Raw genomic sequence first — 27,988 nt, 5'->3', positions numbered from 1 at the left:
TAAATTGAAGCAGCTAGTCAAAACATTTGGTCTGCAATATCCTGTGAGAAACCATAATGGAAAAAGAATATGAAAAAAAGAATGTCTAAATGTGTATAACTGAGTCACTTTGCTGCACAGCAGAGATGGGCACAGCATTGTCAATCAACTACACTTCAATACAAAAAGAAGAAAAAAAACATTTTGGTCTGGAGAACACACAGTTTTCAACCTGATTATATGGGTTTTACTGAAAGAAACGTTTACTTAGTAGTATCATAATCCACAATACATTGAACATGTAATTAGCAAAAGAATTCTGGGAAATTTGAAGAAGTCCTAAGAGGAAATCACTGATCCCGCCAGCCAAACCAGGCCACCCAAAGGCAGGGAATGAGTAACCGGAACGTTCCTTATGAGAAGTCACTGAGTCACGGGGACATCCTCCTATTGCTGATAAAACTATGCCTGGAGCCCACAGCCAGTTTAGTTTTGAAAATTCGGATTATTCAATCAGTCAGCAAATACTGAACATTCATGCCAAGTTCCTTTCCTTTTCCATTTTCACGAGTCTCAAACCTCTTTCCTCACCATTTCTAGGCTGCGAAGTCTCCCAAATGTGTTCCTCATGACTTAGCCCTCATTTCACAGCCTGAGTGGGCTTTGTCCCCCAGGCCACTTACACCTCTTTCTAGTCAGCTGTGACTTACTCCCTTCTGCGGGAATTTTCACGCCACAGGCTCACAGAGCTTTCGCAATTCCACCAGACCCTTAACTTTAAAGAAGGAGACTCCCAGGCCAAAATACTTCTTCCTCATTAAAAAACAAATAAACATATGGTATTTATTTTTCTCTTTCTGATGGTTCTGAAGAAACTAGGGGCAGGGCAGGAATAAAGATGCAGATGTAGAGAATGGACTTGAGGACACGGGGAGGGGGGAGGGTAAGCTGGGACGAAGTGAGAGAGTGGCATGGACATATACTCACTCCCAAATGTAAAATAGATAGCTCGTGGGAAGCAGCCGCAAAGCACAGGGAGATCAGCTCGGTGCTTTGTGACCACCTAGAGGGGTGGGATAGGGAGGGTGGGAGGGAGACGCAAGAGGGAGGGGATATGGGGATATATGTATACGTATAACTGATTCACTTTGTTATAAAGCAGAAACGAACACACCATTGTAAAGCAATGATACTCCAAAAGAGATGTTAAAAAATCATTAAAAAACAAATAAACAAACGATTCAGATGTTGGCGAGCCAAATACCCTTCCAAAGGACAGTGACAATTTGTGGCTGGCCGCAGCCCGTGAAAGCAGACGATGGCTCACAACACAGCCCCCTGACTCCTGCCTTGCTGCTTGGAGGAGCCTGCCCTCCACAGGGCTGTAGAGTTTCTCTCTTCACCTGCCTCTCCTGATTCTTCACAACACATGCTTCCTCCTGCAGCGGAGAGACTGAGGGAAGCCAACCTCATCGGAAGAGGAGGTAGGAGTCTTCAAAATGCATTTACAAAGCAAACACACTAGCAGAATCTCTGTTCCGGTTTCAAGTTCGCTTGGGGTGACTTTGTGGGAGCCGAGAGACAATACAAAGGATCCAACTCTCCCCTCTCTCCTCAAGCCACAGCCTGTATGTTATTTATTACCTTTGTTGGGTAGTTTTAATACAAACTTCTTAATTTTAAAAGCTACTATAAATCCAATTAAAGCCTCCAGCTTAGGTAATAATACTGTGCCAACGTTCATTTCTTAGTTTTGACAAGTGTACCACAGTTATATATACCACACACACACTGACATATACTCAAACTGTTTATTATATTTGAAGAAATATCAGAAAACAAGTATATTTCTCTTAATAATTATATATGTGTACATTATATATAATATACATATTATATACAATGTTAACATCAGGGGAGGTTGGTAAAGGATATTCAGAAACTTTCTGTACTATCTTTGTAACACCTCTGTAAATCTTGTTATTCCCAGATAAAAAGTTTTTTTTTAAAAAAGCTAAGCGAACATTTCCCATTTTTCCAAAGGAAAGTGAATTAACACCCCAAACTTGTCTCATTTGTTTGAAATCTGTTGACTTTGGACTTAGAGCCAATAGTTCTAAAGAAGAAGAAAAAAACTTCCCCATCTCTATACTTTCAGTAAGTCCTCCTAAATACTACATATTTAGTTAAATAAAAACAATACAATTCATCAATATTAAAGTTTCATTAGATTCTGTATAACAATAAATTTTATTAGAACTCACCCCTACCACCACCCCTTGGAATTAAATGGTCTCAGATGAGTTTCCAGCAGATAAAAGAACTGAGGCCACATATCCTGCGTTGTATGTATGTGTGTGTGTGTGTCTGTGTGCACACGCATGTTTATGTGTAAGACAATCTGTTCTTAAAGAGGCTTTCCCTTTTCGTCCTTCATAAATAACGAAATACCCCACATCCAAATAACAAATCAATTTTTGAACTGCTTTGAAGATGAAAGAGAAAACTAAATTCTAAGTCATGGACTGTATATAAAAATAAAGTGAAATAGAGGAAGGTGTGTACCTAAGGCATCTCTTATTGTTTTCCTCTGGATGTTATTGTCTCAAATTACTTTAAGCATTGAAAGGGGGAAAAATGTTACGCTGGTGTCAGTAAATAAGACCTACACTCCTTCAGGAGTTTTCCTCCCTGAGATCTCTCATTTCTAGACTCTTACCAAACCTCTTAGCAAGTCATCCCCACCTCATCCCCACTTCAGGTAAGTCATCTAACATCTTTGGGTCTCAGTTTTCTTACCTGTAAAATGAAGGGGTTGGGTTAAGTGTGGGATGGAAAACTGGTAGCCCAAGGCCATCTTCTGAACCACAGACCTGTTTCTTAGCTCCACAAAATTGTATTTATTTAAAGTTATTTGCGGTGCATTTAGTATTCAAGATACTTCTCATAAAAACCTGGGTCTTGGGCTTCTCCTGACATATCATAACTCTGAGGCTCTGACACAGCAACAAGTCAGCAGTATGAAAGAACAGCTGTCTTCTGGCCCTGGGACCTGTCCTCCACTCCTCTCATTAGTTTCCTCTGTGGCCTCTGGAAGCATCTGAGTTTGCCACCCTTGCTATGCAGTGCCTTCCAGCTCTAATATTCACATTCTCAGTGTGATTGTTTACTAGTAAAAGAGAATTTTAATTTGCTTCCAGTGCACTGGACTTCCTGCAGAGGTCTTACATGTTAGTTTAAGCACAACCATTGTACGTTTGCTTTGTTGAAAGTTCCCATACGAAACAAAAGAAAAATACATCTAATACTGAAATCACCATACCATAGTAGAGCCAGTATTCAGAAAAAATTAAAATTACTGCTGCCTAAAGTTGTTCTTCTAGAACAAGATCTTACTTTAAGGGCTATTTGGGTCAGACGGCGGGATCACTGTTGGCCGGATAACAACTCTTAACAGGAGATCATTGATTACATAATTTACATAATTTAAGAATTCAAAAATAAAATCCCAGTGGTCTTGTCTTACTCCTCACAGAAGCAATTTTAGAGTGGAAAAAAAAGGACAGAGCACTTAAGATGTTGGTGCTTATAATAAAATGTCAGACCCGGTCAAAATGGACCAAAATTATGTAAGACTGCACAAAGAAAAAAATTGTAATTTTTGAAAGTGGCATAATTTTTAGCCACTGGTGCCATGAGGAGAAAAACAGAAGGCTAAGTTGGTTTTGAAACTATTTGAAATCATGTTATTTTTATAGGAGTGGAGATTAGGCTTTACGTTCTTTGCTAAGAAGACACTGTGCCAGGTTCCCAGAGGTCCAGACCCTTCTTATTTTAGAAAGAAGTTTAACACTACTCTTTCTTTGGATGGAGAAAATGGGGGTACAAGCTATCATGCTGATGGACTTGACATTTAAAATGCCCTAGCATTTCGTAACACAGCAACTTTTCTGTTTTTATTGCTCTAACCTCAAATCTAAATTTAAAACACGGCTGGAGATCTCAGGAATTACGAGGAAATTACCTCATTCCCTTTAAACTTTTTTAGACAGCGAAGTTCTTTCCATATATGGCAAACCAAGAAGGAAACAGAATCAAGTTACAGAACCAAATAGCTGTCTAGACTTACCTGTTGTTTTGTTTGGGGCACGTCTACAGCCTATTAGTGAGCAAGACGGTCCCTGGCCACAGCTAGTTGGCCTCGGAGAGTGCCCGTCCTCAGCTCTCCATCACTAAGAGGTCCATGAGGGAGCCTGGCCAGGGGCTCTGGCCACCAGAGGTGCCCAGTACTAGAGAAGCCACTTTCTTACGGACTTTGTATTGGTTCTCTGCACAGACAGGTCACCCACACAGGAGAGAGATGGGAAACAGAGGCAGGCTGTGGATCACAGTGGGGGGATCCAAGAGGAGGAAGCAATGGGTATGTGCTGCCACGGGGACATCGACCTACCAGCCTGGCTGGTGTGTGTCCAGAAGGCGCCAGTAGAAAATCTGCCTGTTGGAGGCCCGACTGTGAGGCTTAGAGATGCTGCTTTGTTCTCTGCTCTTCCTCAAGCACCGTGAAAACAACCCCATCCACCTGGGCAAATGGAGCATCACCCGGAAAAGCCCCCAACCCCACGCCAGCACCACTTTCTCGATAGAAGCTTTTTGTAACATTTAAACAAAACAAAACAAAACAAAACAGAAAATTCATGAATCACTAAGACATTTATTTCTACAAGGAAGAGTTTTGAAGAATCAATCATCTCTATTAGGACATGGGTAATAAAACTCTTGAATCGATGAATCTGCAGAAATCAGCTGCTGACTAATGCAGTGCTCCTTGTAATCCATAAAAATTGAAATTTTTATGGATTTTATGGGCTTCCCTGGTGGCGCAGTGGTTGAGAGTCTGCCTGCCGATGCATGGGACAAGGGTTCGTGCCCCGGTCTGGGAGGATCCCACATGCCGCGGAGCGGCTGGGCCCGTGAGCCATGGCCGCTGAGCCTGCTCATCCGGAGCCTGTGCTCCGCGGCGGGAGAGGCCACAGCAGTGAGAGGCCCGCGTCCCACAAAAAAAAAAAAAAAAAAAAAATTGAAATTTCTTTTTTGGTATACTATGCTAACATCCCAAGGAAGATTCACAACCACTTCCATGAGCCACCAATATTAAGGAGAGACTTTGAGAAATGAAAGGAAAAAAAGAGAGAGAAAGGTGACATGATAGTGCTGATCATGGATACACCAAAAAGGTCACTCAATTACAAGTAAATATAAAATATTTGGATGGAGATACAGAGGTATCAGTAAAATGTACAGATAGAAGAGGCAATTATTAGGAAATCTGATATACAAAGCTAGACTGAAGAAAACTAGTAACTTTTTCACTTCCAGTAAGCTTTGCTTTAAGTATAACCTCATGTCAGTAAAACATAACCAAAAAATATTTTACAAGTACTTTAAAAACCATCAACCTCGTAGTGAACAAGCAGTGGTCGAGTTCATTCCTATCACCTGGGTGTTTCCTAGCCTAAACCATCACCCTTTTTTCTCTTTTTTTTTTTTTGGTTCTGCCACACAGTTCTCAGGATCTTAGTTCCCTGACCAGGGATCAAACCCGGGCCCTGGCAGTGAAAACGCAGAGTCCTAACCAGTGGACGGCCAGGGAATTCTCAACCGTCACCTTTGAATCGCATATATTGATACTTTATAGAGAAAATGCCACGAAAGTAGGCAAAAATGGGAATAACCTATAATAACACAAATACTGAAAAACAGGTCAGGTGGAGAGATAGAACATGATAGAACATGCTTGACATAATTATTTAACAAATATATAAGGAAAATAACGGAATCATTCACAAAAGTGAATAGTAGTAACCAAACCAAAACAAAACAAAGCAAACACACCAAGAACATCTGAACCAATGCGTGCTCTCATGGATTTCATAGGACTTGGTAAGTGAAGGAGAGGGATTATTACAACTCTCCTGGACATGACAAGAAGAAAGAGTGATGATTCACTTCTACAGATTTAACTGGGAAACTCAGAAATGTCATAACGTAAAAACCCAAACACATCTCCCTTCCCCGACGTCCATTTTTCTGTTCCTAGTTTTCATCCCTATTCTAACAAAGCCAGTGTCCTAACAGAGACTACTTCTTGGGCCTCTCCTGAACTCCACAAATGCCTTTCTTTCTAGTCCCTTCTTGGTTTCGTTATTTTGCTCCTTTTTGAGCTTATAATAAACGATTCACTTAAAACTCTGTCTAGTTAGAACAAAATGTTTCCACTTGTGCGGTGAGCCACGTGGAAATCTTCTTCGTCCTGTCTTTCTGAACCTGGGCACCGCCTCATAGCCTGACAGTCAGTCAATGGACAGATTGTAAATGGAAGTGACATGCACAACGGTCAGCCCTCATCCTCGCTGCTGAAGGTAGCTGAAGGGGGCCGAGTTCATTAAAAGTGGGAATTGTGAGTCAGGTGACTTGAGGCTGGGTCAGGCCCGGGCTAAGGAAGGTGGGCAAGGACATTTAATCTTCATAAGCCTGCTTCCTCCTTTGAAAGTGGCGAGGGTTTGATGAGATGACCTCTCAGATCCTTTCTGTCTTTAAAATCCTATTACTTTTCTATGAAAAATGCTCAGTTTCATAACTGGCACTTGAATTTCTACAAAAGCTGTGTGCAAAATAATCTCCCAGTCACTGACAGTATAAAGCAGCAACAGTATGAAGTGTCATCTGTCCCAACAGCTCAGGGGACATAAAGCAGCTAAAGAAAAGCATTGCAAAGGTCCTTGTTGTTAAAAAAAAATAACAACTTAGGACTGAGTTTCAGAGGTAAGAAAACAAAACCATTCATGTTTTCAGAGGCAAAGGTCCAGGAGTAAAAACAAATTTCTATTTTAAAATGCAAATGTAATGTCACAGAGTCCAGATAAACTTTTAAGGAAGGATCTGTAATTACTATTATTAGCATTAATAAAGTTCGTAGTATACCGGCTTTGAGCAAATTTAAAAACTAAACAGAAAGGTGGTACAAAATACATTAACCAGGTAACAAGCATTCATCAAATGTCCAGTCCTCAGGAAATGCCCGAGCCTGTTAATGTATGTGTTTGAAGGGGAGGAGGGATTTAAAATAGTTGGACAGATAAGAGACATACCCACAAAAAGAGAATGCAGGGCTTCCCTGGTGGCGCAGCGGTTGAGAGTCCGCCTGACAATGCAGGGGACACGGGTTCGTGCCACGCTTCAGGAAAATCCCACATGCCGCGGAGCGGCTGGGCCCGTGAGCCATGGCCGCTGAGCCTGCGCGTCTGGAGCTTGTGCTCCGCAACGGGAGAGGCCACACCATGGAGAGGCCCGAGTACCGCAAAAAAAAAAAAGAGAATGCAAACAATGTCACTGAAAGAGCCTGGAACCAGAGACTGACAGGTCTGGTTTGAGTTTTGTCAGGGATGAGCCTTTTAAAACCTAAGAATGAGGAAGTGGAACACAAGTGGAGTAAGAAGTTTGGAAGAGAGGTTGCTTAGGAGCCGAGATGATCAGGTACAGCTTCCCAAAGAAGCTGAATCAGAGCACGCCTTGGGGAAGACATTGCTGGGTGGTTTGGTGGACCAGCTACAGAGCAAAGGGCTCGTGCTGGGCCTTCCTGGGAGTGAAGTCACAAGGAATGCCAGGCAAAGGTTCTAGAGTTGAAAGTGCATTCTGAGCTAGAAAGGGATGGAGGAAGGTGACGTGATGTCGGTGGTGAGATGTTCAAACAGCTCAATGAACGTGTGATGAGAATATCTGTATCTGTTTTTCAGATCTGCGCCACGACAGTGATCCTTAGAACGTTCTAAAGGACCACTATGTGCAAACCAGTTGGTGGGCAAAGATTTCCTTTAATCCAACTACAATATTTTCAAAAGGCTCTGCTGCAGTAGGATGAACTATCTGATGGTAGCTGAAATACACAAACAGAGCATCAGAACCTGTGGCTTCCCTGCAACCTAAGTTTTTGGAAAACCCAACCGTATTTCTTTAAAGTCTTGAGTACATGCTAATGCACAGAGCAGCCTTTGCAGCTCTTAAACAGAAATCAACATAAATTAGAAAAGCAGACAATGATGACACTAAACATTTCAAGGTAAAGGTTGAAGCAAAGAATATAGCTAGCCCGGTAATTTCCGGTTATGGTAAAAAAAAAGTGATTTTAACACTGTCATGTCGTGCTCTCTAAGAGGGATAAGTGGTAACTACAAACCACTCAGAATGCTTTCACTGTGGTACCCCAGGCAGAGGAATCACATAACTTATTCAACTTATAAACTTTACTATATTTTTCAGGAATAATAAAGCCCTCTTAATTCAGTCTGTAAAAATGGGAATTCATGCAATTTAAACATAGCCTGAGTAACTAAGGAAACAAACGACCCAGTCATTCAAGCTACTTTAGCAGTGTCATTGACTGAGAAGGAATAACTAGGCTGTAATTCTTTCAGAATAATACATTGAAAATAACCTGTAATTAGTACCATTCTCGGAAGAAATGTAGGTTATTTAAAGTTTGCTACTAGTTAATAGTACAAACAAATAAAAAGACAAATTGCTTCCAAGTACTTTGGAAATAACTTCATCAGAATTTGCTTCCAATTAACATGTTAATTAAAATTATTCTTATCTTCTCATTAATGGAGGAAAATGCATCTGTCACAGGCAGTAAAAAATAATAAAACTGCAATGAAAATGTGTCAGGTCTACAACTAGAACTCCTCTTTAATTTAAAAAAGAGTCCTTTCCTTTTTTTGAACAATGGGTGTAATGACTTTGGTTGGCTCTAAAATGTGATCCTGGTACCTTGCTGTTGTTTGCTCTTAAGAGATAGGGGATCAGTCACCCCAGTCACCTGAAGAGAGATGTCCTGCAAATCCCCAAGGACACAGATGGAATACACCAACAGGTGGGAGAGGAAACCAACACCAAATGGTGCAAATTCTTTGGAAAACAGGCAACTTCTCAAACAGTTAAACACACAGCTCCCATAGGATCCAGCCATTCCACTCTTTGGTATTTTCCCAAGAGAAATGAAAGGATATGTCCGTACAAAGACTTGTACGTGAATGTTCACAGCACTTTTTATTTGTCATAGACAAAAACTAGAAACCACCCAAAGGTCCATTCACCAGGGAGTAGGGTATATCCATAAAATGGAACTCTACTCAGCCGTAAAAAGGAATGAGCTATTGACATACACGATAACACAGGTGAATCACACAATACTTATATGCTGACTGAAAGATGCCAGACAAAATTGAGTACACATTACATGATTCCTTTTACAGTAGTTTTAGTAAATGCAAGCTAACTTATAGTGATAGAAATAAGATCAGTGGTTGCCAAGGAACAGAATGGGAAGGATTGCAAAGCAGCAAGAGGATACTTTTGCGGGTGAGAGATAGATGCATCACCTTGACTTTAAATGTGCAGTTAATTGGATGTCAATTCTACCTCAATGGAGCTATTTTTTAAAATCTAAAGAATCAAAAGGAGGGAGAAGTAGGAGGGAGAAAAAGGGGGTGAGTTTCCAGAAGCAGAACAGGCTCAGCATGGAGGATCACAGACTCTGAGGGAAAGAAAACCTCACAGAAGGACCATGGAGAAAAAGGGGTGAAGTTATACTCCACTTAGGAAGAGGAGGAGGTTGAGGCAGTGGGCAACCCCCTTCTACTTGGTGATGGGGAGGCAGAAGAATGGTACTGTGACACACTAAGGTCCTGGAGAAGCAGGAGAAAGACAGAGGCTTGGAAGAGGGAAACGGGAAGAGAAGCTCCAGGTTTCCCTCAGGACTGTCGCTCAGGACTGTCCACGCCAGTTCCCACAGAGCGGGCAGGGAGAAGGGAATTGAGGATGAACGCGAACAGATGGGGGCAGGACTCATGTGACTTGGCACCCTGGTTCTAAATCTCACTCCTGGGTCGTGTGTGGCCCTTGAGTTTACCGGGGGGCGTTCACACACCTGCAGGCCCAGGGCAGGACCATGAGAAACGCAGGGACACAGGATGGGGGCGGGGAGGGGTCTGGCCAACTGGAGGGGGCACTTCCAGGAGTAGTTCTGGTTGTTGGGTGAAACCTCTCCCCTCCCCCTCCGCCCCCACCCCTCCCCCAAAGAGTGCTTCAGGCACAAGGGAGCTCCTGGGGACAAGGCAGTGGAATAAAGTGACCTCACTGCCCTCAGGGCTCGGATGTCAAGGTGAGGGCTTGGGACATTGAGGAGGGGGTGGGCTGCGTGAGGCAAGGCAGGTTTGTGATGGAGCAGCCCTGAGAAGACAGCAGGAAGTCAGGCCACCAGAGCTTCCTTCAAGACTGCCCAGGCACCTCCTGCTCTGACACCAAAGGTGGTTCCCAGGAGCCTCCAAGCTCATCCGCCTCCACTAGCACCAAGGGAGAGATGAGTTGCTCACAACTTCACAAGGTAAAGGTCAGCCCTAGGTTTTAAGTCCTACCCAAACGTTGTGTGTTTTTAAGTGTGCCTCTAAATCTTCCCTGGACTAGAGACAGCTGATCGTCAACACATCCTTGCAATCTCAGGCTTTCGTGCAGAGTGTATCACTGTAGCCAAGAGGAAGACAGGGGCGTTGGACAGGGATGGGGAGGCTGTCGCTGCTTTGCTGGGCAGAGCTCAACGTGTTTCCGTTCAAACCAAACCAAACCAAACCCTGTCTGTGCGAAGAGACTCGTAAAGTCATGGGGTTTTATTTCCTCGTTTACTTCTGTCCTTAACATTAAGGAAATCCAAGAGAGGACCTGTCATTAGGAAACCCTTTAAGTTATTTCAGGAAGGTGGAAGCTCTTTCCTTTCCTTTTGTTTCAACTAATTTTGAGCATCAAAAGGAAAAAACCTAGTGTGGCATCACAAGGAAGGACAAAAGCCCTTTCGTAGTTTTCTTACTGGGATCTTCAGCAAATCTCTTAACCTCTCTAGGCCTCAGTTTTCTCAACTGTACAATAAGGGGGCTGGCTTAGGTCTGGGCCGTGTGAGTCTTATAAACACTTCATTTATTCAGTATTTGAGAACCTACTACTTCTCAGACACTATCGCAGGCACTAGGTTCCAGCAATTAAACGACGCAGGCAAGACCCCTGCACTCCAATTCGATTCTAGAGAACCAAAAATGAAGGAGAACTGAACATGATAATGTCAGGCAGTGAGAAGCACTAAGAAAATACACGAGGAGTGCCTTGGTAGGTGGTGGAGTGCCTTACTCTGTATTAGGGAGGGGGGCCAGGGACAGCCTCTCTCAGGAGGTGAGTTGAGCACGGTCTGGGTTGATGAGGAGGAACCAGCCACTGGATTCCAAGCAGAGGTAACAGCACAAGCAAAAGTCATGTGGTGGTGGGCTTCCCTGGTGGCGCAGTGGTTGGGAGTCCGCCTGCCAATTCGGGGACGCGGGTTCGTGCCCCGGTCCGGGAGGATCCCACATGCCGCGGAGCGGCTGGGCCCGTGAGCCATGGCCGCTGAGCCTAAGCGTCTGGAGCCTGTGCTCCGCAACAGGAGAGGCCACAGCAGTGAGAAGCCTGTGTACCGCAAAAAAAAAAAAAAAAAAAAAAAAAAAGTCATGTGGTGGGAATAACTTACTTGGGTCTCTTCACAGGTGAAGGAGCTGTACCTGCCTTTTTCATTTTATACCCCTCCTCCCAGTACTATGTACTAATTTCACTTACATGTATTTACACACAGCTTTTTAAGGAGGAGCAAAAATATCACTCGATTTGAGCAACTCCTTCAGGACAGACTTCTTCTTTTGCACCAACTCCTTTGTTACTCTCAAACTTCTGTCCTCAGGGTTATTCTTGCACTTATTCCAGGTAGGAGTAAACAAGATTTTAACCAGTGTTTTCCAAACTTTTATGACAGCGACCCACAGTGGGAAAGAAATCTTACACTGTAACCCAATGTCTACATAAAACTGAAACAAAACTTTCTAAAAAAAACAATCTTACTGTGACTACCTGCAACACACTGCAGTGCATTCTATCTTATTTTTTAAAAAGTGATAAGGTGATTTCATGGGGAACTTGCAGTTTGAAAAACACTATTCTAAACTAACAGCAGCTAGTAATTTTGTTCCAATACAAACCAAAATACGGAAAATTTCAATATTAAACAACCTCACAGGCTACTTCCTTCTGCTGTTTTTTTTTGTACATATACTTACTTTGAATCAATGGAACCCAAATTTCGGTGTGACTTGTGCAGGAAATGCCCAGGGGGGAGATTTTCAGGAGGGCGAGGGAAGGAGAAGGGAGGAACCCACAATGCAAACTGTTCGCTAGGTGAGGAGACAAGACACCCTCAGGTTTCAAAGATGGCCCAAGAAGGAAAGATTCAGTCTCTACAACAATAAGGAAGAAGATGTGTGTGTGTGTTTTGGGGTAGGCTGGTCTGTTAGGTTAGCCATTAACTTATAAGTTTCTGGGGGCGGGGGGTGGGGAGTCAATCTGCATCCCTACCTCGCTCACCGTAATTCCAGGCCCACGTGGTCAGATGTGTAACTGCAGCGCTGAGAATCACACCTTGAATTTAGCACAGAACACATGGGTGCTCAAGAACTTTTTGAATAACGCAACTCATTGTCATCATCAAACCCTAACTTTGCATGTATACCCAATTATTACATTTTCCTGGAATGTAAAAATGTCAGGCCATAGTAAAGGAATCTTATGTATCTTCAAGTCATTGTTTAAGTCCAGGGAGCTTAATCAGGTATTTTTCTCAGCATTAGGTGGGAAAAGCATGTTTTGAATTGCAAGGTACAAGACAGAGTACTGGCTGTAATGGAAAGATTCCGTGTCTGCGAGTGGCCGTGGTAAACAGCTGGTATTAAAATGAGTGTGTTAATTTAATAGGTAGTTTCTCAAGGGACACTAACCAGTGGGCTCTGTCAGGCAAGGGCTCTCTCTGATAGAAACCGTGCCAATTAACTGTCCTTACCCTTTAAGTCAGAAGTGCATGCACCCAATTTCCAGTAGCCCCAGGGCCCTGGAGCCGAAAAATTACACCTGCAAGCAAGCATTCTCCCACACTGCCACGCGCAGAAAGCAGCTCATTTAAACTGTATGCCCTTCAGCCCCATTTAGGATCCGTTCATTAATGATTTCAAATTACAACTGTTGCTTTATCTCAAAACAGTGATAAATAGGGGAGCTACATTCATGATGCTTTTCTTTTAAGTCATTTATCTGCTCTCCTCTCAGGGGCAAAAAAGATGTTGAGACAAGTGTGGACCTGCCAGAGCTTCTTATTATAGATGTATCCCTCCTTCCCTCTCTCTCTCTTTTCCACTCCAGCACCCTTCCCTCTCTCGGTTTCCTGAACTGAGGCACAAGCCTCCGGTAAGGAACTGCTTATCAAAACTAGGAGGGATTCAGCGGAGAGGGGGTGAGTCAGCCCACAGAGGAAAGAACCACTCCCTCATCCCAGCAGGTCAATTCACCCGTTCCCTCAGGTCAACAATAGATCGGGTTTCAGAAAGGAAAAAATCTCAGAGGAGGGCGGTCAACCCGTTACAATTCAGGAGCATCCGCTCAAACGCCAAGAGGGAACAATCCCCGCTGCCTCACCGGAGGTGTGGGCAGGCGAATGCGTGCTTGTGCGCAGGGACAGCCTGTATATGGACGAGACATTAGTGGCAACGAAGGGACACCCACCACGGCTGACAAAGCCACAACTATTACGACCTGAAATATCACCCACACACAGGCCACCGACTTCGGTGCCAAAATCTCCCCGGATTTATTTTCAGGCAAGTGACTCACAACCTCGTCTCCATAAGTAATTCCATTAAAATGAGTCTCTGGTTCCACTAACCCGACTTTCCGCTGCCCTCTGGCTACCCCTCCCTCCTCTCCGCCCATCCTGCAAACCCAGACAGCTCAGAGACTGAGCAACGGTACCCCAGGGGAGCATAAGTCAGGTTCTCCTGCCCGGCACCCACCCTCGGGGCAGGATGAATGGGGCCGCCGCTGGGCGGGAGCGCGGGTAGGGCGCGTGCGGGCTGTGCGCGGGGTGTGTACGTGTGTGCGCGCGTGGGCACGCACCCCGGGCAACTTACCGAGGTGGAGTTGGTCCTCGCCTGGCCCTGGTTCCGCACCTCCTGCTCCCGGAACTGCAGCCCAGCCAGATGCTTCTCCAGAGCCTCCCAGTCCATAGGGGGCACCGGGGGCTCCTCCGGGACGCACGTCCCGCTGTCCGTGGGCTGAAGACAGAGGCTCCCGGCCGCCGGGCCCCGGCCACCGCGCCGGCCCCCAGCCGGCTGAGGCTTCTGGACCGCCCGGCGGGGGCCCCGGGAGCCGCTCGGCCGGCTGGCCACCACCACGTTGCCATTGTGCCTGAGGTCCTGGGGGTCGTGCGGGTGGAGGTTGCCGTTGGGCACGGGGGGCGGCATGGCGGTGGTGGCGGCCCTGCCGCCGCCGCTGCGGGTCCTGGCGCTCACGTCCCCCGGCTCCTGGGCAGGACAGCGGTCATCCCGGTACCCTCGCTCGCTGCGCTCCTCCTCGTCTTCCTTCTCCGCGTCCTCCTCCGGCGCCCACTCATCAATCACCTTCTTCTGGTAGACCGGGAAGGGCTCCTCATAGCCCTCTAGGGCAGACACCAAGTCCAGGCTGCCCCCCGGCGACGGCGAGGATTTGCACTCGGAGCAAGGGGTCACTTTGGTGGAGTTGGACTGCGAACTGGCGCGGCTACTGCTGCTGCTGCTGCCGGCGTCACTGCCTAGATCCATCCCATCCTCTCGGTAATCCTGGGGGGAGGAGGCAGAAAGAGTGAGCCGCCGGGCCGAGCCTGCTCCGGCCGCCGCCCGCCGCCCGCCGCGAACGCCCCGGCCCAGAGCCCCGCGCTCGCCTGGCTGGAGGTGCGCCCCCCAAAGAGGCCTGCGGCGGGGGAGCCGGCACCAGCCTGAGGCTTTCCTCATCCCATCCCCTCCCCTGCGACAAGGCAGACTTCCTCCGGGTAACTAACCCTCAAATCAGCAAAGGGGGTGCCCAGCCACCGGCACGTAGACTTTCCATAAGAGGGACCCCGGGGCGCGCATGGACTTTGTTTTAACCATTTTGCGCCGGGCGCGCCCCCGCACCCCGCCCCAGGGATTCTCCGAGAACCAGACACTTTCCCAGAGAATTATAATTCCCTGGGGGCGGGGACCGAGAAGAGGGTGGGCGGCTACTAAATTCGCACCTCGCGCAGGGCGCCGAGACCACCCCCTACCCGGCCCCGCCCCGCCCCCGCCGGCGGCCGGGAGCCCGGCTCCGCTGGCGAGCCGAGCTTTACTTTCTAAGGAACCGCAGGCAGCTCGGAGGTCTCACTCCCGCCTCCGCGCCTCCCCAGCCGGCCCCTTCTCGGCTCGCCGGAAGGCTCGGGGTGGGGGCCGCTCTCGGCTCCCGCCGGGCAGGGTGGCCCCCGCGGCCCCCAAAGGTGTGCGGGGCCGGGGCGCGGCGGCCGTAGCTGCAGGCGCCGCCGCCGCCCTGGGGGAGGGAGGACGCGCCCTGCCGGCACGGAGCCGGTCCCGCCACCGAGCATGCCCAGAGGCTGCCGGGCGCGGCGCAGTCCGCTCTCCCGGCTTTCTCGGAAGCAGGCTGGGGTGGGAGGCCGGGCGGGGATCGCGTTGGAGGGGCCGGGAAAAGGCCCGAGGGAAGGGGACTCGGGGCTTTAGGGGCGCAGACAGGACCACTTAGTAGGGGCGGCGCCCTGGGGAGGGTGGTGAATTTTAACCCCCAGACACACTCATATTTCCTGGGAGAGCCTCAAGCCCTCTCTGCGGGGCTCATTACCCCGCCTAAACCCCCGCACATCCCAAAGCGCAGGCCCGGTGCCTCCCAAACCCGCGCGGAAGTCCCCAAGTGACCCCTTGCAGGACCTCCCTCCCGCTACATGCGCACATACACAAGCCCATGTGGGAGTCCGAGTGACGTGTGCTTGGTGGTCATGCACCATCATTTCCCTTCCACCTTCCTCCTCGCCGCTTCCTCTCCCTCCACCGCCCAGCTCCAGTCGCCTGGCCGTCTTCCCTTGTAAGTTCAGGTTGTGGGTGGAACCTGTTGCGTTAGCTCACGTTTTCTTTCCCCTCCCGGCTGCACGCCGAGGATGACCTATGAGAGGTGTGTGTATGAGGAATGGAGGAGTGTGAGATGGGATTGCTGTCTGGCATGGAGGTGGGGAATCTGAGCTAAAGGTTTGGGCGAGCCTCCAAAGTCCCCTTTGGCCACCTCCAATCAAGGGGACATTAAAGGAGGGGAAGAGGTGGGTGTCAGGTCACAGGCTTCTGGCACAGACGCTGGCTTGGCTTCCTAAATTTTTCAGGGAACCGAGTCGAAAAAAACCTCTGCTGGATTTTTCAAAACACAGCGCCGGCCTTAGTTTGGCAGCTCGTCCTCTTTAGGAACAAGGTTCCATGACGGGAAAGATAACCAACGCTTGGAAAACGGATATGGGTCACAGAGCACCTTTTAAGGATTAAGACTTTACTGTGAAGAAACTGTTACCCAACCCTGGGGAAGTAGGAAATGCCCTCTTCTCTGATTATGAAAAACAGCACTTAGAAGTTAAATGTCCTCCCACAGGCAAAAAAAGATAAATATGTGTGGTGATGGATGTAACTAGATGGGGGGAATCCTTCCACAACATATGTGTGTGTGTGTGTGTGTGTGTGTGTGTGTGTGTGTGTATATACGTGTGTATGTATATATATTTTTTCACCATAGTGGACACTTTAAATATCTTACAATTTTATATGTCAATTATATTTCAATAAAGCCAAAAAAATTTTTTTAAGAAAAAGAAGAAAAAAAATCTGCTTAATTTTACTACAGATTGGGGAAAACCAGTTTCCTTGAACTTCCAGATTTGGGCCTGTTACTGATTATTCCCAGTGAATTCTAGTCTGGACCAGGCCACCACCCTGGCTTGGCACCCTCCAGATGGAGGAATGGGGGAATGCTTGGAATTGTTTAGTAGGGAGTGGCTGCCACCCTGACATTTCTTCTAGGTCCTAAATGGGAGAGACCCTTTGTTTAAGTGATTTCTGTGAAGTGCGACCCTTTCCTCTCTTAGGTAGGCTTGAGCCAGGGAAAATAAACTAATCTTTTAACTTGTCTGGAAGCAGCTATCTTATGAGTAACAGGAAAGGAGGCCTTCTGGTCTGGCCCCTTTACAGCCCTTCTATAAAACAGGACCGATTATAACTTAAAATATCTTTTATGGTGACATCTGTAAACAGCCTGCCCCGTGCTCCAAATATGGTTTGATTTTGAGGTTGCTGTGGAGCCCTGGGTCAGCTGGCTGCCCCCCTGTGGAGTAGAGGTGGCCCTGTGAGTGTTCAGAGATATGGGAAGAAAGCATTGGGTGCGTCCTGGGAACTAGATAGCTGCTTTTCAAGTCACCATGTGACTTGGCAAGGCTTAGGTCAGAAAAAGCTCCCTGCTCTGTGGCAGGACAGAGGTAGACAGACAAGTATTGATCAGCTGGGGTGATAAGGGAGAGTTGTGGTCTCCGTCCAATTTTCAAGTATCAGTACCTCCTCAGCCAGCCACCCAGACTCCCTCCTGGGCTCTGGTTCAGCCCTTTGCTGCCCAGATGGTCTGTGTTCAGGGAATGCAAAATGACGCCTTAGAAAAACATTTGGCAAGGTAAATCCACTGCCAAAAATGCATGGCATTTCAAAGCCAAATAGAAACATCTTTGAGTTATCTGTCCTTTTAAATGATTTTCTGACCAGATATTCTGGATCAGATGGGAGAGTGCCAGGTTTCCTTTCTTTTCTTTTCTCTTTATGCAAGGTGCCTGGCTAGCCCAGTTTGCGTTCTGTTTCCAGCTTTCCATCTCCTGCCAAGAACCGTCCCACTTTGGAACAGGAAGCCCTGCCAACTGCTAGGCCAGCAACAGTCTACAGATATGTCCAGCGGGATGGAGAGATGATTTGCAAAGTGATTGAAAGGCCCTGTCTTCCTGTTTACAGGAACAGGTCCTCAAGTCAGGGGCTTGGGGCTTACAGACTTAGATGTGTCCCCTGCAAACTCTGTAAATTAGATGTCAGACGTGTGAGTCAGATGGGTGTCATCCCAGACTAGCACCTTTCCCCATCAATCACCAGGGTCCTGTCCCTCTCAATACCCACTGTCCCCACCCTAGTCTAGACCACCACTGTGTCCTGAAATTACTAAACAGTCTCCCTACTCTCTCTGCCCATTCTCTGCAAGCAGCCAGAGTGCCTTTCTAAAATGCAAATCTGAGCAAGTCTCCCCTTCCTTCCTTAACCAACCGCCACCCCACGCCTCCTCCCACACCAGGGCTCCTCACTGCCCTTAAAGGAACTTCTTCCTGCCCAACCTCCCCCAACTTCTTTTGGTTAATTTCTACTCATCCTTTAAGTCTCAGCTTCAATGCCACCTCCTCCTGGAAGGCTTCCCTGATTCTTCGTACCCACACAAAGGGGATCATGTGACTTTCCTGTGTTCCCATGACACTCACTGAACTTATCACATATGCTGAATCCAGGTTGCCTTTAATTTCTTATCTTCTTTACTAGACTCAAGAAATCCATTTTATATCAAGACCCAGGTCACACATACATATAAAAATATTTTAAAAGTTTCCTAAAACTCTTATTTTGTAAAATTCTATCCTAAGTCATTGAAAACAAAATGTGGTCACACTTCACCACTGACTTCACAAGCCTTAAATGGGTCAGGGTTCCTAGTATGAAAAAGTACTCTAAATTCCATGAAGGAAGGGGCCATGTCTATCTTGTTCATGGTAATTGGAACGGAATAGGAACTTCCGTTTAATCCTCAAAAAACCCTATATAAAAAAAAATAGTATCTCCATCAATAGGTAAGGAAGCTGAAGACAGTAAGGTTAAGTAACTAATGTCAAAGGCGGGTGGCAGAGCCAGGATTTGAACCAGGTAGATGGGCTTCAGTATCCTTGCTCTCAGGCATTGAGCTAAGAGCTCAGCATCCCTTGGTCCAGATGCATACAGATGTACTGACTAAGCAAAAATATCAGACAGGGTCTCCTTGCAGCAACCTCAATGAGTTCTCTGTCTCCTGCCCTGCAGAGCCTCCTTGGGCAGTATTTATGTCTATGCAGAGGAAAAGGCAGCTGGCAAGAGCAGCTGTTCCCCTCTGCTCATAGGTTCTCCAGTCAACCTCCTCAACTGTCAACAAGTTCAGCAATAATCAGCAAGTTGAGGGATTTCATTGTCTAAAGGAAGAGTATAGACACCTCAGAAAATGAATTTCACATTGTTATGAATTAGATGCCTTAAGTTCCCCGCAAAACAAATCCTTTAAGAAGGTAGCCACCCTGAGATTGGGGTATTCATTTTGACATGGAAAGGAAACTGTCTGGAATAACAGCCTAAAGGTATGGATGAGATCATCTTCCTTAGGGGTCAGTGCTATTTATAGGATTTTAATCTGTAAAGGCAACATTTGAGAAAAGGCATGAATGAAATATTTATATCATAAAGAGTAAGAAGAAGTGGGGAAAAGATTTATTATATTTGCTGAAGGAAACAATAGCAAAGATCAATAAAACTAAAAGCTGGTTCTTTGAGAAGATAAACAAAATTGATAAACCATTAGCCAGACTCATCAAGAAAAAAAGGGAGAAGACTCAAACCAATAGAATTAGAAATGAAAAAGGAGAAGTAACAACTGACACTGCAGAAATAAAAAAGATCATGAGAGATTACTACAAGCAACTCTATGCCAATAAAATGGACAACCTGGAAGAAATGGACAAATTCTTAGAAAAGCACAACCTTCTGAGACTGAACCTGGAAGTAACAGAAAATATGAACAGACCAATCACAAGCACTGAAATTGAAACTGTGATTAAAAATCTTCCAACAAACAAAAGCCCAGGACCAGATGGCTTCACAGGCGAATACTATCAAACATTTAGAGAAGAGCTAACACCTATCCTTCTCAAACTCTTCCAAAATATAGCAGAGGGAGGAACACTCCCAAACTCATCCTACGAGGCCACCATCACCTTGATACCAAAACCAGACAAGGATGTCACAAAGAAAGAATACTACAGGCCAATATCAGTGATGAACATAGATGCAAAAATCCTCAACAAAATACTAGCAAACAGAATCCAACAGCACATTAAAAGGATCATACACCATGATTAAGTGAAGTTTATCCCAGGAATGCAAGGATTCTTCAATATATGCAAATCAATCAGTGTGATAAACCATATTAACAAATTGAAGGAGAAAAATCATGTGATCATCTCAATAGATGCAGAAAAAGCTTTTGACAAAATTCAACACCCGTTTATGATAAAAACCCTCCAGAAGTAGGCATAGAAGGAACTTACCTCAACATAATAAAGGCCATATATGACAAAGCCACAGCCAACATCCTTCTCAATGGTGAAAAACTGAAACCATTTCCACTAAGATCAGGAAAAAGACAAGGTTGTCCACTCTCACCACTATTATTCAACATAGTTTTGGAAGTTTTAGTCACAGCAATCAGAGAAGAAAAAGAAGTGAAAGGAATCCAAATCGGAAAAGAACAAGTAAAGCTGTCACTGTTTGCAGATGACATGATACTATACATAGAGAATCCTAAAGATGCTACCAGAAAACTACTAGAGCTGATCAATGAATTTGGTAAAGTAGCAGGATACAAAATTAAGAGAAATCTCTTGCATTCCTATACACTAATGATGAAAAATCTGAAAGAGAAATTAAGGAAACACTCCCATTTACCATTGCAACAAAAAGAATAAAATACCTAGGAATAAACCTACCAAAGGAGACAAAAGACCAGTAGGCAGAAAACTATAAGACACTGATGAAAGAAATTAAAGATGATACCAACAGATGGAGAGATATACCATGTTTTTGGATTGGAAGAATCAACATTGTGAAAATGACTGTACTACCCAAAGCAATCTACAGATTCAATGCAATCCCTATCAAACTACCAATGGCATTTTTCACAGCACTAGAACAAAAAATTTCACAATTTGTATGGAAACACAAAAGACCCCGAATAGCCAAAGCAATCTTGAGAAAGAAAAATGGAGCTGGAGGAATCTGGCTCCCTGACTTCAGACTATACTACAAAGCTACAGTAATCAAGACAGTATGGTACTGGAATCAAACAAAAACAGAAATATAGATCATTGGAACAGGATAGAAAGCCTAGAGATAAACTGACGCACATATGGTCACCTTATTTTTTGATAAAGGAGGCAAGAATATACAATGGAGAAAAGACAGCCTGTTCAATAAGTGGTGCTGGGAAAACTGGACAGCTACATGTAAAAGAATGAAATAACAACACCCCCTAACACCATACACAAAAATAAACTCCAAATGGATTAAAGACCTAAATGTAAGGCCAGACACTATCAAACTCTTAGAGGAAAACACAGGCAGAACACTCTATGACATAAATCACAGCAAGATCCTTTTTGACCCACCTCCTAGAGAAATGGAAATAAAAACAAAAATAAACAAATGGGACCTAATGAAACTTAAAACTTTTGCACAGCGAAGGAAACCATAAACAAGACGAAAAGACAACCCTCAGAACGGGAGAAAATATTTGCACATGAAGCAACTGACAAAGGATTAATCTCCAAAATTTACAAGCAGCTCATGCAGCTCAATATCAAAAAACCAAACAACCCAATCCAAAAGTGGGCAAAAGACCTAAATAGACATTTCTCCAAAGAAGATATACAGACTGCCAACAAACACATGAAAGGATGCTCAACATCACTAATTATTAGAGAAATGTCAATCAAAACTACAATGAGGTATCACCTCACACCAGTCAGAATGGCCATCATCAAAAAATCTACAAACAATAAATGCTAGAGAGGGTGTGGAGAAAAGGGAACCCACTCGCACTGTTGGTGGGAATGTAAATTGATACAGCCACTATGGAGAACGGTATGGAGGTTCCTTAAAGAACTAAAAATAGAACTACCATACGACCCAGCAATCCCTCTACTAGGCATATACCCTGAGAAAACCATAATTCAAACAGAGTCATGTACCACAATGTTCAGTGCAGCTCTATTTACAAGAGCCAGGGCATGGAAGCAACCTACGTGTCCATCAACAGATGAATGGATAAGGAAGATGTGGCACATATATACAATGAAATATTACTCAGCCATAAAAAGAAATGAAACTTATTTATTTGTAGTGTGGTGGATGGACCTAGAGTCTGTCATACAGAGTGAAGTAAGTCAGAAAGAGAAAAACAAATACCATATGCTGACACACATATATGGAATCTAAAAAAAAACTAAAAAAGGTTCTGAAGTACCTAGCGGCAGGACAGGAATAAAGACGCAGACGTAGAGAATGGACTTGAGGACATGGGGAGGGGGAAGGGCAAGCTGGGACGAAGTGAGAGAGTGGCATGGACATATATACACTACCAAATGTAAAATAGATAGCTAGTGGGAAGCAGCGCATAGCACAGGGAGATCAGCTCGGTGCTTTGTGACCACCTAGAAGGCTGGGATAGGGAGGGGGGGAGGGAGATGCAAGAGGGAGGAGATATGGGAATATATGTATATGTATAGCTGATTCACTTTGTTATACAGCAGAAACTAACACACCATTGTAAAGCAATTATACTCCAATAAAGATGTTAAAAAAAAAAAAAAGATTTACTATATTTGCAAAATTCCCAAATGAATTCTGAAGATATTAGCCCTAACGCTGAACCTTTTTTTGTGGCATTTAGAGTAATAAAGAAATGGCTCGCAGAGGGGTTTGTATTTTATCTTTATTACATGAATTACATGCAAGTCACACGCAGTACACAGATGCTCTCCTATTTCATCACCTGAGTGTAACTACATGGGAATATTTAATAGCACTATGGGGTGAAGTGTCCCTGATATAGAACATCTGGGCTTTCTTTCCAGCCCTGTCTCTAACCGCCTTTGTGACCTCAGTTTCCTCATGAAGGGGCTGGATTTCATCATCAGGGTGTTAAGCAAACAGTAAGAATTAATTGAATGAATGAATAAGTGAATGCACTGAGAGGCTTCTTCTAGCTTAAAAACCCTTTGGAAATGTCTCTGTGTCATTTTATCACTTTCTTTCTTGGGAGATGCAAAGTTGGTTCCTGTACTAGTTCAAAACCAAGGTCTATCTCCCTTAGGCAGGTTGAGTACATCGTGTTTCTCCTTTATTTCTGTAGAGCAAATGGGTTGATCTTAACTTATTAGTCTGTATGTGTAGATATTTTGGAGATGGATCCTACACACACCTAAAATAATTTTTTTTCTTTCTTCCTTTTATAGAGCTATATTTTAGTGAAAACAAACTTTAAAAAACATTAACATCTGAACTGTTTTGATTCTCTAGCAAACCATGAGATTGCATTTATTTCCTACGTTTTCCTCAATAAAGATGAAATAGCAAAATGTGGGCAAAACTCAGCCCTTAAAAGAGAGCTCCAATGACCTATTTTCTAAACCTGAAACCAGGACACTTGGCTTGACAAATACTACAGCACTTACAGAAACTAGGTGAATGCATGTTTGAAATGAAGATTACCCTGAAAAATCTGTAGGCATTGGTGAAGAAAGCAACTCTAACTGTGACAAAGGGACAGCATCTTTATCAGAGAAAAGTCACACAGAGCATGTCAGTCAGGACCTTAGCATACGGTCACACAGAATGTGCCCTGTACAGTGCCAGGAGGATTGTGAACTGCACCACGGGTCCTTGCCAGGAGGGGCCACTTGGCACCATTCGCATAGATGGCAATGTAAGTGACGCCCCCTGGAGTTGTTCAGTGCACAGCAGTACACGTAGGCTCTATTAGGACCTCCACTGATAGGAAATTTGTTCTCTGTTGACAAGATTGGAAGAGGAAGGCTGCTGTTCTTTTCCTAATCAAGTCATACCTCAGATTGGATGGCACTGACACAAATTCAACTTGTCTAAACCCTCCATCTTTTTCCAGAAGTTTTCTGTCATCAGGTGCTACTTTCCGTAAGTTCCTCGCAATTCTTGAAAATGCAAGTCTGCAAGCAACTCTGAATTTATTTTTTGAGCTTTATTGAAGGGTATAAATTACACAAAAAGACGTTTAGGAAAAGCCGGGAAAGTTTGTAGACGCACTGCATGAGCTCAGGGAAGTGTTACAAGTGATGGGAACTGAAGCGCACGCGCACATTACCCGACACGGGACGAAGTGCTCAGAAACTGCGTGCCTTGTACTTTGATGTACAAGAGGAACATCCTCGCAGGGTGCTCTAGGAAGTGAAAACTCTGTTCTGGTCACTTCTTGACATAACTTTGGAAGCACTCTAAGTGAAGAAGGAGGCGGTGAGGTGCGATAGGAGAGAACTCTTCCAAGAGACTTGGCTTTGCCTCTGACCAGCTCTGCATTTATGGGCAAGGTGGCCCCTGTAGCTCTTTGGGCCACTGGCCTCATCACGAAAGGAGAGTTGTATGAAATTATCAGATGCCTCCAAGGGTCAGGTAGGTGAGGTAAATGAGCGAAGTTGGCAGCAGGGACAACAGGAAGTCACAGGGTGAGCCACTGAATCACTGAACAGCACAGCACAGGGCCATCTGGGTTAAAATCCAGAACAAAAAGCAGGTTTATCCTCAGTTTACCCCTGGATCACCACTTGGACCTCTGCTCTGAGCCCTACATCCTTAGAGTTCTAAGTCTATATGAAAATGAGTTAGGGAGACCAAACATCTTGGCTTGTACAGGACAGTCCTGCTTTATACCTGTTGTCTTGGCATAATTATTAATGGCACCCTCCCTCACTCTCAAAAGCGTCCCAGTTTCCATGATAAATTACATGAGCATCCCAGGTAAGGGGAAATCATCAATGACTAAACATAAACCTTGTGGAGGAGTATTTCCTAGATCTGTCCAGACCTTCAGATGAAGGTAAGCAGGTTTGGTGGCACTGTTTATTGTAACAAAAATGGTTCAATAAAAGCATTATATCATGAATTTTAAAAATCACAGAAAATATATGAGAGGCTATCAATTTGTGTAACGTGTTCAACTTCACTAGTAATCAAAGAAAGGCCATTTCAATCATAATGAGGTAAAATTTTGCCTGTAAAAATGTTTAAAAATTATTTAGAACTACAACACTCGGTGTCAGGATGGGTGTGATCGCAGGAACACTCATATACTGTTGGTGGGCTTATAAATTGGTTCATACAAACTTTCTGAAATACTATGTGATAATATCTTTTAAATGTCTTTACGAAGTTCATACTCCATGGTCTGTTAATTCAACAAATGTTTATTGAGCACCTATTACGTGCCAGGCACTGGGAGATATAGAGGTGAAAGAGACAAATACTATTTGCCCCAAAATGGAACTTCATTGTAGGGGAGAAAAAGACATTACATAGGAAAAAAATATAGAACAATTTAGATTACAATTTATAATAAGTACCAAAAAGTAGACAGATATGACACCGAGAGGCACATGGAGGTAGTGTTGTGTGTTGTGGAAGGGTCAGGAGATGGACTGGTCAGCTGAAGAGGGAGGGAAGGGTCTTACAGGCAGAAGGAACATCTTGGACAAAGGTTTTGAGGCTGAAAAAAGCTTAGCACAATTGAGTAACTGAAAGGAAACCACTAGGTTGGAGCAAAAGAGTTCAGGGAAAGTGGCAAAATGAAGGTGGGAAGGTGAGGAGAGGTTGCCATGAAGATCTTCATCCTACCAGCTACTTAGACTGACATTTTAGAAACTTTCTCCATGGTGGAGAATTGCGTGGGGAAAGGCTAGAGCAGGACAAGAGTGGATGCAGAGAGACTGATCAGGAAGCAAATATAGTGGTCCAGGAAAGAGATGGCTGTGGCTTAGGTGAGAGTTGGGGAGATGGAGTGAAATAGAAATATTAAAGATATATTTAGATTGTAGACTCAGCAGGGCCTGGTGACTGAATAGATGGGGGTGGTGAGGGAGAGAGAGATGTCACTGATGGTTTCCAGATTGTTATTGTAGGGAACTTCGTGGAAAGGTGATGTCTCTCTACTGAATTGGGCAATTAGGAGGAGGGAGTTTGGGCAGGGGAGCAGAAGGAAGGGAAGTATCGACTCCTTCTTGGACATTTTCTGTTTGAGGTGGTATAAGACATACAAGTGGAGATGACATGAAGGTATTTGGATATATAGGTCTGGAGCTTAGAAGAATGATCTGGGGCTGGTGATGTAAACATGGAAGTCTCAGCACGTAGATGGTATTTGAAAGCTTGGGTATAGGTGACATCCTCTGGAGACAGATAGAGTGAGAAGAGAAGGCCACATCTCTAGCCCTGAGGAGCCCTATCATGTACAGATCTAGGAGGAAGAAGAATGTGTTTATAAGGAAGACAAGGAACAGAATGGGAAGAGAGACAATAGTTACTCTTTTAAAAATGTAGCGTAAGGACACAGAAATGAGATCTAGATTTATGCATAAAGATGCTCATTGTGGAATTTACAATAGTGAGAAATTAGCTTCAACCTAAATGTCAAAAAATGGGAAGGCATTTAAATAAATTGTGACATATTCAGTCTGTGGAATAAATGCAGTCAAATAAGATACTTCTGAAAGTTATAACATTAAATGAATTAAAGAGGGTATATTATTAGACATACATTGTGATCCATATTTTAAAAATTAAATGGTTATATGCCTAGAAAAAGATGTAGCCAAATGTTAACAGTGATTAACTCTGGATGGCAAAATTACAGGTGATTTTTTAACCTTTGTATCTATTTGTGTTTTTCAATTTCTTTACGATCATCACAAAACAGGTGGGAATATTTTATAAAACAGAGAACAAATTATGCATATTTATTTTACTTAAAATGAATGATTCTAAATTTGTTAAAGAAGTCCATTAAGATAATTTTTCACATGGGCTAGAATGTATATATATTCTGTGATGAATCCTTTTATAAAACAAATAATTTTATGGTTCCATTAATCACTTATTAAAGTTTCTGAATATCAAATTTTCCTTTAAAATATAGATTGAGTCAGCAAACTTCTGAAAAAAGTTTGAGGTCCTAATGAATGGGAAGTAGGTGCCGGCAAACTTTTTTTGTGAATGGCTAAGTAGTAACTGTTTTTGACTTTGTGAGTCATACAGTCATGTTGAATATACTTTTTTTTTTTTTTCCTAAGTAACCCTTTAAAAATGTAAAAACTTTTAGTTCTCTGGCCATACAAAACGAGATTGCAGGCTGGATGTGGCCCACAGACCATAGTTTGATGACCTCTGGGGTAAAGGATGAATACATAAGAACAACACATAACTACTTTTTCATTAAAAGCTAACATAATACTGGGATTGAACCTAGGTGAATCTTCAATTATTAGAGTCCTAGAACCGGTTGGGATCTATTTTCAACAGGAAGCAGAATAAATGGAAAAGGTCTAAAAGAACAAACATTTTTTTAAAGTTTATGTATTTTTTAATGGAAAACTGATTTTATGCAAATATGTCAAGAAGTTGTTATTTTTACCTAGAAAGTAAAAGCTAAAGGAAAATTTATTTACTTGTAAAATGAAGAATCTTTTCACAATTCTATAATCTTAGATTTTTGGTACTCTGAGGGGAGTGTTGCTGTTATATACAAGAATCTATTCACTTGTTCAAGCCACAAACCTGGGAGCCATCTTTGTCCCTCCCCACCTGGGCCTTGCCTCCAGTCACCAGATGATGTATTTACTGCTGTTAGTACTCCAAGCAGATCCTTGTTCCTGGCCACTACACCCACCCCCCAGCTGCTGTGAATATTTGCTTATGAAGGCTCACAGCTATCCTCTACAGTGCAATTTATCCCTCCACCTTCATCAGGCCATGGAGAGACCATCTGATTTGCATCCTACTTGACATTTCTCCTGTCCCATCCTGCTGCTCTCACTTCCTTACAGGTCTATCACTTAATAAACCACCTGCACCCAAATCCCTGTCTCAGGCTCTGCTTCTAGGGAACCTGACCCAAGACACCAAAT

General features: G+C 44.2%; 1 protein-coding gene across 4 annotated transcripts in view; it reads right to left on the bottom strand.

Moving 5' to 3' along the window:
- Positions 1-15,436, bottom strand: part of SCHIP1 (schwannomin interacting protein 1) — a 125,277-nt gene extending 109,841 nt beyond the window's left edge. Inside the window, exons 1-2 of one of the 4 annotated variants that reach the window (XM_082655562.1) lie at positions 15,275-15,436; positions 14,061-14,747 (exon numbers count right to left, since the gene is read on the bottom strand). In XM_082655562.1, the coding sequence (XP_082511688.1) occupies positions 14,061-14,729 (669 nt within the window). In that variant the 5' untranslated portion in view covers positions 14,730-14,747; positions 15,275-15,436. Of the gene's footprint in view, positions 1-14,060; positions 14,750-14,965; positions 15,075-15,274 lie in introns of those variants that run through there. The other 3 variants (XM_082655563.1, XM_082655565.1, XM_082655561.1) reach the window with 3 other exon arrangements.
- Positions 15,437-27,988: the final 12,552 nt, after the last annotated feature.

The sequence above is a fragment of the Grampus griseus genome (genome assembly GCF_964374135.1).
Source record: "Grampus griseus genome assembly, chromosome: 5".
NCBI lineage: Eukaryota > Metazoa > Chordata > Mammalia > Artiodactyla > Delphinidae > Grampus > Grampus griseus.
The sequence above is the reverse complement of the archived record's forward strand: the minus strand, read 5'-3'. Positions and strand labels throughout refer to the sequence as shown.